Below are 7,830 nucleotides of genomic sequence, written 5' to 3'. Positions count from 1 at the left end.
GGCTCCTTCATCCCTGCTCCTCCTCCCTCCCCAGCCTGTTTGCCTGGTCTCCGATGTGTCTGTGCTCTATCCACAGGGCTGTTTGCTGCCCTGCAGCTATTCCCTCCTTTTCCCTGTGGATATAACCAGCCTGAGGCTGCTGTGTCTGTCCGAGCACGGCTCTGGGCTCCTCCTGCCCATGGGCCACGCTGCGGCATGGGGACAGGACGTGGGTGATGCTACGCCACGAGGCGGGTGATGCAAGTGGGAAATGCAGCTGCTTACTAGAAATGAGGTGCTGGGGAAGTTGAACACCAGATAAATCACTGTTCCTCTTATGAATTTCCCCCTCCAGCCATGAATTTCCACCCCGCAATCCCCCAGGGGTGATGCCAGCCAAAGAACAGGTCCCATCAGGGCGAAATTCCCCATCCCAGCTCAATGGAGATCCCAAAACCAGGCACCAACCTCGCGATTCCTAGGCCTGCAACTGTGCACAGTAACTGAGTAAGAGGAGACTCACTTTAACGGAGCAAGGCAGTGACAACGACGTGGAACTGCCCCTGTTTCGGTTAAAGCTTGTCCTGGCTGGGTCCATCCTCCTGAGGAGCTGCTCTGGGTGCTCCAGCCTCCTGCTTTCAGCCCCGAATGCCCCAAGGATGCTGCCCAACACAGGCCGGGGCATCCCCTTCTGTGCTCCAGGGGAAGCCCTGCAGCAGAACCTGCCTGCTGATGCTCCGGGCTGGGGCAGTGGAAGGTCTCCCTGTCTCAACAGACTGCTGTGGGAACGGGTTTCCAGCCCCATGGTGAGCCACGGGGGGTTCTGAGCAGCAGGTTTGCTGCTGAACGTCTCCCAGGCACCTGCTGGTGGGCAGGAGCTGGAAGCCTGCAGTGAACGGATCCGCTCACGCAGGCAGCAGGGAAGCCCCCGGCATGAAATCACTGTTGGGAGAGACGTGAGAGCCACCGTCCTTCCCAAGGGATGGGTGCGAGGAGCGGGGAGCTGAGCAGCACGGGCCCATCAATGGGTCCAGCTTGTGTTTTTGGGTAGGAAAGCAACGCAGTGAGCTCCGTGCCCTTTATCCCGCCACCAGTTTCATGCCTGCCCTGCTCCACTCTCCATCCCAGCAATGGGATGCAGCCCTTTTGCTCTCCCCCACAGCAGACCTGCTTCCAGCATCACCCTGGTTGAATTCAGCCCCATTCTGACCGGTTCCCATTGGCTCCGCACAGCAGAGGGGCAGGAAAGGACGAGCTGCCAACACTTCCCCTGTGTGTGTCGGCATTCCCAGCCCCAGGAGCACAGAGGGATGAGGTCAAGGAGGGGAGACTGAGATGAGCTCTTAGGCAGAAGCTCTTCCCTGTGAGGGTGCTGAGGCACTGGCACAGGGTGCCCAGAGAAGCTGTGGCTGCCCCACCCCTGGCAGTGTTCAAGGCCAGGTTGGACGGACACAGGGGCTTGGAGCAAGCTGCTCTAGTGGAAGGGGTCCCTGCCAATGGCAGTGGGTTGGAGCTGGGTGAGCTTTAAGGTCCCTTCAACCCAATCCAGGCTGTGACCCTGTGATTCCATGGGGGATGGGTCACATCTCCCCCTGGAGCTGACCCACACGGGGAAAGCCCCATAGGTGGAAAGCGAGAGCAGAACACCCACGAGATGCCACCTCTTAGCAAGAGGAAAACCCACTGGAGGGACCCTCCTTGTCCCAGCGGGTGGCACAGGGAGGAGGCCACCGGGGGTGGGGGAAAAAGTCTGTTTCAGTTCACTGAAAGCACCAGGGGACTTGAAAGCAAGGCAGGCAGGGCTGTGGTGGGGCTCTGCCTGCAGAGGTGCAGAAACGCTTCCCACAGGTGACGTGCCCACCATGGGGGGCCCCACTGACGCAGGGATGCTGTGGGTTCCTGACCCGTTTCCTTCCCCCCCCCTGCTTCGCACCAGAGCCCCCCCAACCACACGGGTTCCGGCACCCCCCTGCTCGCTTCCGTTGTGCTGAGGGTGGAAACACTGCTGGAGGGGCTGCCCCCATGTTTGAAGGCCTCAGAGGGAGAGCAGAGCCCCACCACAGGGTGTGATGGAGCCCATGAGCTGGCTCCAGATGCTTGGGGAGGTGGTGGAAAGAGGGGGTGCGGGGGTTACACTGGGTAATTGTCACCTCTCGGGGCTGCGGGTGGTGGCTAATGGGGCCACACGGCTCAGCCCTGGGCCCGTGTGTCCCTCCGTGTCCATTAAACCCGTGTCTGTGTTTATGGGAGCACAATAGGTGGCCCAATTGGACTGACCCCATTCCTGTGGACAGAAAGGAGTCACCAGGATAGGGATGGTGCAGGGGTGAAGGACAAGGGGGGTGACTGTGCCACCATGTGTGTGCGGGGCTGCTCACAGTGAGCTGATGGGTGCTCACCCAGGCGGGTGTCTTCACACTGACAATGGCACCTGGGACAGGAGGGGACAGAGCCGGTGCCTGGCAGGGGTCAGGGACACGGGCAGGGGGGACAGAGCCGGTGTCGGTGCCGGCCCGGCGGCAGCAGACGGGGCAGACGCGCGCCCCGGTGGCCGCCGCTGGTATCGCAGCCACCGCGCAGCCCGGCTCAGCATCCCCGGTGCAGCATCCCCGGTGCAGCATCCCCGGTGCAGCATCCCCCGCGGCTGCCTCTTTCCTCTTCCCGGCTCCTGGGGAAAGCGAAAGGCCGTGGGATGCTGTCCCATGGGCACCCCAGGGGATGTCCGGGGACCTGCCTGGGATTCTCCCATACCCTCCAGGGCACCACAAAGACCCCAGGGACACCCCAAAGGCCCAGAAATGCCCCAGTTCTCTCCTCGGCCTCATGATCTCTCCCACTTCCTAGCTGGTTGCCAGTGAGCGTTACTGGGACTGGGAACAAGGGACCTTGTCTGCCACCAAGCTCGGCCCAGGCCAAAATACCCCAAAAAGCTATTTCCTCCTGGCAGGAGTGGGAGTGTTTGGGGTGCCTGCTGATGCTCTGGGGCAGGAGAGCCCAGAAAGGGGGGACCTGCCTCCCCCTGCACCCCGTGTTGCAGGGAGGGCAGAGGTGAGACCCCTCAGCAGTGTCCAGGCGGTCCCCAAGTCTGTGACCTGTCCTGCCCGTGCTTTATTCTGCCTTTTGTCCCCCAGACCACCGGTGTCATTTACTCTGCAGACAAAACAGCTCTCCCCTTGCAGGCTGGGGTTTCCTTTCAGCGGTAGCACGGCCCCCCCTTGTCACCCCACGCCACTCAAGACCTGGGCATGGCAAGGCTGGGGTTGGGGAGGGGGGGTTGATGCTCTCCAATTCCCTTTGGCTGCCTCTGCCCTGTATCTGCCTCCTTGCCGGGGCGAAACGCCCTGAGCCCGTCCCCGTCCCTGGGCCGGGACGCGGCGGGAGGCGGGCGAGAGCATCAATCCTGGAGTGAGGCCAGGCAGGAGATAAGCGCAGAGCAGCCCCGCTCCGTCCCGCGCCGCTCCCATGCTCGTCCGCGCTGCACCCAAGCCCGGCACCCTGCGGGGATGGGCCCCGGCCCTGTCCCGCTGGGCTGGGGGGGCCGCCACCCCCGCCGTGCCCACCCCTCGCCCCTTCAACCAGCTGCCCGGGGACTGGAGGGCCGGCTGGCTCAACCTCTACCGCTTCTGGCAGGAGGGCGGCTTGCACAACCTGCACCACATCATGGCTCGCAAGTTCCAGCAGTTCGGGCCCATTTACAGGTGAGGCAGCGCCTGCCTCACCCCGGCATCCGGCCCTGCTCCCGGCGCCGGCTGCCTTTCCAGCCGGGATGCTGCTGCTGCTGCTGCTCCCAGCCCTGCTCCAGGCGAGAGGGAGGTTGAGCTGCTGGAGGGAGCATCCTGGCTTGCTGTGCGCTGGCCGGGCTCGATGCTGTGAAGGGGGAGAGGGGGGACCCGCGCCTTGCAGGTATGGGATGTTGGGAAGAGGGATTCTGCACCTTCCCTTGATTTCCATGGGGTCTGGAGCTGATATTCCCAGGAAGGATGGGGGTCTGGGTCCAACACCCCCCTGCTTTGCCTGCCTGAGCCCTGGGAGTGCCTGCTCCTGGTACTGAGTCCTTGCAGACGGGATGTGACCTGCAGGTGGGATTTGATCGGATGTGAGGAGGAGAGTGCTTGATTTGGGGGTGCTGGGTGAAGGTGGTTGATCCGGGGCAGTGAAGAGCTGGGGAGGGGGGGGTGTCATAGATGGGGGTCAATGCATGGGACTGAACCCCGCTCCTCACCCCGGCAGGGAGAAGCTGGGTATCTATGAGAGCGTGAACATCATCACCCCCCGGGATGCTGCCACCCTCTTCCAAGCGGAGGGGACGCTGCCGGAGCGCTTCAGCGTGCCCCCATGGGTGGCTTACCGCGACTACCGCAACAAGCCCTATGGCGTGCTCCTCAAGTGAGTGGGGACCCCCAGCGCACGGGGGGTGGGAGCACCGGCAGCACCAGGAGGGCAACGGGGATGTTTGCCCATGGTGATGGTGGTGGTGGTGGTGGGGGCACCTCTGACCCCCGCTTTGGCATCCCGCAGGACAGGGGAAGCCTGGCGCTCGGACCGGCTGATGCTCAACAAGGAGGTGCTGTCGCCGCAGGTGGTGGAGGGGTTCGTGCCTCTGCTGAGCCAGGTGGGAGACGACTTCATCCGGCGGGCACGAGCGCAGGTTGGGAAGAGCGGCCGGGAATACTGGACGGCAGACTTTACCCATGAGCTCTTCCGCTTCGCCCTGGAGTGTGAGTGTCAGCGGCAAGGCATCCCCCCCGTGCCCTGAAATTCCCTTTAGCAGGAGGTGGGCAAGGCACCACGTCTCCTCCGCCTTCATCCTCAGAGGTGAAACAAGGTTTTGCTGCGGGGTCTGGAGGGGTGTCCTCTGCGGACAAGTAGAGAACAACTCAACACTGATGCTAAAGCACTGCTTTATCACTTGCTGGTCACCAATCAGCAGCCAGCCCTGCCCACCAAGGGATGCCTTTATGGCCCCGTGATGCTCAGAGTGAGCAGGAGGTCCCCATAGAGTCACAGAATGGTTTGGGTTGGAAAGGACCTTAAGGTCACCCAGTTCCAACCCCCCTGCCATGGGCACGGACACCTCACACTAAACCGTGGCACCCAAGGCTGTGTCCAACCTGGCCTTGACCACTGCCAGGGATGGAGCCCCTGGGAGGGTGGAGGGGACGGGGATGTGTCCCCTCAGAGGTGCTGTGCTTGCAGCTGTGTGCCATGTGCTGTATGGGGAGCGCCTGGGGCTGCTGCAGGACTTCGTGGACCCCGAGGCGCAGCGCTTCATCGACGCCGTGGCCCTCATGTTCCACACCACATCCCCCATGCTCTACCTGCCGCCCGCCCTCCTGCGCCACCTCAACGCCAAGACGTGGAGGGACCACGTGTGGGCCTGGGATGCCATCTTCTCCCAGGGTGAGTGCTCCTCCTCTGTCAGCCAAAGACCCGCTGAGGGCTTGGCTCCATAGGGCAGCATCATCTCACCAGCACGGGTCCTTCTCCTGGGTCTAACCGCCCAGCACAGGGCTGCCAAGCCCAGGAAGGCTTTCCACATCTGGAGCCTGTGGGATGTGGAATCATCCAGGAGTGATGGAAGGGCATCACATTGAGGGTAGCATCTCTCCCAGAGACGCCTGTGGCCTCACAGAGCTTTTGGCACCCTGTGCACCCGCACCCATCACCCTCTGTGCCCACCCAGCCACTGGTCCGTCCTGCAGCAGGGACCATGGAAAAGCCAGCGTCATGGGGCAGTGGTGCCTTCCTCCTCCACCATGGCCCCGGGGGAGGAAGGCCACGTCCGTGTCTCTCCTCAGCGGACAAATGCATTCACAACGTGTACCGGGACCTGCGCCTGCAGCGCAAGAGCACCACGGAGTACATGGGCATCCTCTGCAGCCTCATCCTGCAGGACAAGCTGCCCCTGGACGACATCAAAGCCAGCGTCACCGAGATGATGGCGGGCGGCGTGGACACGGTGAGGGGCGTGCAGGGAGCCCGGGCAGGCAGCGGGGCCCGGCCGGTGCTGAGCTCGCTCCCTGCCCCGCTCCAGACCTCCATGACGCTGCAATGGGCCATGTTCGAGCTGGCGCGGGCCCCGGCGGTGCAGGAGCAGCTGCGGGCAGAGGTCCTGGCTGCCAAGCGGGAGGCGGCGGGGGACAGGGTGAAGATGCTCAAGAGCATCCGGCTGCTCAAAGCGGCCGTCAAGGAGACGCTCAGGTGAGGGGGACGGCAGCAAACACCCCAGCCCCGTCCCTCCTGCGCTGCTGGGTGCTGTGGAGCAGGGCGGGACATGGGCAGGGGGGGGTGTACCCAAAGCGAGGTGAACGGGACCTGTCCCCGCACCCAGGCTGCACCCCGTGGCGGTGACCCTGCAGCGCTACACCACGCAGGAGGTCATCCTCCAGGACTACCGCATCCCTCCCAAGGTGAGCACCGGGTCCCTCCTCACCCCGACCCGCTCCGCATGAGGCTCCGGGAGGGTGGAGGAGGGACCCGGGGCATGGATGGGTGACATCCACTGGGGATGGATCCCTGCACACCAAGCACCAGGGAAGCCCCATAGGGAGCCCAGACCCACAGGGCTGATGCTGCCTCCGAGCAGACGCTGGTGCAGGTCGGTCTCTACGCCATGGGCCGGGACCCCGAGGTGTTCCCGAAGCCGGAGCAGTTCATCCCGCAGCGCTGGCTGGGGGCTGACCCCAAGCACTTCAAGGGGCTGGGCTTTGGTTTCGGCCCCCGGCAGTGCCTGGGCCGCCGGATCGCGGAGCTGGAGATGCAGATCTTCCTCATGCAGGTGAGCATCCCGCTGCTGGGACACGGCCACAGCGGAGGAGACACCTGGGGGTCGGTACCGGCAGCGCTTTGCTCCTCCCTCCGCTCTGTTCTCCCCCGTCCCAGCTCCTGGAGAACTTCAAGATCGAGACCATGCGAGCAGTGGAAGTCGGGACCAAGTTCGACCTCATCCTGATCCCGGACAAACCCATCTACTTGACCTTGCGGCCGCTCGAGTCCCTGCTGTGAGGAGCTGGATCCTGGCAGCATCCGTTTCACCTCCTCCCAGCCTGACTCCAGCCCAGCGCCGGGGCTCGGGGGACGGCTGGGACGCGTTCACGGCCACAGCCTTGGCTGCTGCATCCCTGCCTTCGCTCCAGCGCGCTCAAGGCTGTGCTTACGCCAATGGGGGAGATAAACCAGAGCAACCCCAACCCTGCTGCTGCCCCACCGTGCTGCTGCACCCCCCCTGCTGCTGCTTGGGAGTCCCCAGGGTGGTCCCCGTGGCCGTGCCCCTCCTGATGCTCTGCTTCGCCTCTGATTTGCTCTGTGATCTCTCCACGTGGAAAAGCACCGGCTCCTTCCTGGCCAACGTTTGGTGTCCTGGTGTCTCCGGCTGGCTTAGGGCAGGGGAGGCAGGGGCTGGGGGCTGCTCAGGTGAGCCCTGGACATCATCATTGGCAGGATGTGCTGCGGAAAGGGGGAGCTCTTGGGGAGATGTGAATCCTCGGTGTGGTGAGGGGGCTGCAATAAGAGGGTCTGGGGTACCCTGGGGCGAGGGGGGTCAGCCCTAGGGACCGCCCTCTTGTCCAAGGCAAACCCCCTGATGTGGGAGGCTGGAGACCCCCCGCTTCCCCCCATGTGGGGTGTCCCTGGTTCCCCCCCGCTGCTCACCGTGCTGGGGATGTGGGGGAAGCCGTGCTCCTGCTCCAGCAGCCGGGTGCCCAGCTCCTGCTTCTCCCGTCCCCAGCTCCGTGCTGCCTCTTCCAGCTGGGACAGACCCAAACCAGGTTGGTTTCACCCCAGGAGTGGGGCACACAGATACCACCCCCCCCACCCCCCCAAGGATACCCAGAGCCCCCTGCATGGGGTGGG

General features: G+C 64.0%; 2 protein-coding genes across 3 annotated transcripts in view; one reads left to right on the top strand and one right to left on the bottom strand.

The window, feature by feature from the left end:
* Nucleotides 1-3,302: 3,302 nt before the first annotated feature.
* On the top strand, nucleotides 3,303-7,041 carry LOC130605688 (cholesterol side-chain cleavage enzyme, mitochondrial). Of its 2 annotated transcripts, XM_057421385.1 has the most exons (9): nucleotides 3,306-3,677; nucleotides 4,210-4,365; nucleotides 4,498-4,697; nucleotides 5,176-5,379; nucleotides 5,778-5,938; nucleotides 6,014-6,180; nucleotides 6,311-6,389; nucleotides 6,566-6,757; nucleotides 6,862-7,041. In XM_057421385.1, exons 1-9 carry the CDS (start codon nucleotides 3,442-3,444, stop codon nucleotides 6,982-6,984), a joined length of 1,518 nt encoding a protein of 505 aa, XP_057277368.1. In that variant the 5' UTR covers nucleotides 3,306-3,441; the 3' UTR covers nucleotides 6,985-7,041. The 2 variants fall into 2 exon arrangements, with proteins under 2 accessions (XP_057277379.1, XP_057277368.1); XM_057421396.1 differs by lacking the exon at nucleotides 6,566-6,757 and having other exon boundaries at nucleotides 3,303-3,677.
* A 315-nt stretch (nucleotides 7,042-7,356) lies between these two features.
* The window catches only part of CCDC33 (coiled-coil domain containing 33), a 42,191-nt gene continuing 41,717 nt past the window's right edge, over nucleotides 7,357-7,830 (bottom strand). The window contains exon 22 of the mRNA XM_057420485.1: nucleotides 7,357-7,725. Coding sequence (XP_057276468.1) covers nucleotides 7,357-7,725 — 369 coding nt within the window. The remainder of the gene's footprint in view (nucleotides 7,726-7,830) is intronic.

This window comes from Pezoporus wallicus, unplaced genomic scaffold (genome assembly GCF_028554395.1).
Source record: "Pezoporus wallicus isolate ANWC-B61680 ecotype Strahan unplaced genomic scaffold, APGP_CSIRO_Pwel_v1 contig_7731, whole genome shotgun sequence".
In the NCBI taxonomy this organism is placed as follows: Eukaryota; Metazoa; Chordata; class Aves; order Psittaciformes; family Psittacidae; genus Pezoporus; species Pezoporus wallicus.
Note: the sequence above shows the minus strand (reverse complement) of the source record. Positions and strands in the feature narration are given on the sequence as shown.

Coding starts and splice junctions, on each gene's coding strand:
- LOC130605688 (XM_057421385.1), top strand. CDS start 3,442: ATGCTCGTCCGCGCTGCACCCAAGCCCGGCACCCTGCGGGGATGGGCC. Junction 3,678..4,209: donor CAGTTCGGGCCCATTTACAG/GTGAGGCAGCGC, acceptor TCACCCCGGCAG/GGAGAAGCTGGGTATCTATG. Junction 4,698..5,175: donor CTTCCGCTTCGCCCTGGAGT/GTGAGTGTCAGC, acceptor CTGTGCTTGCAG/CTGTGTGCCATGTGCTGTAT.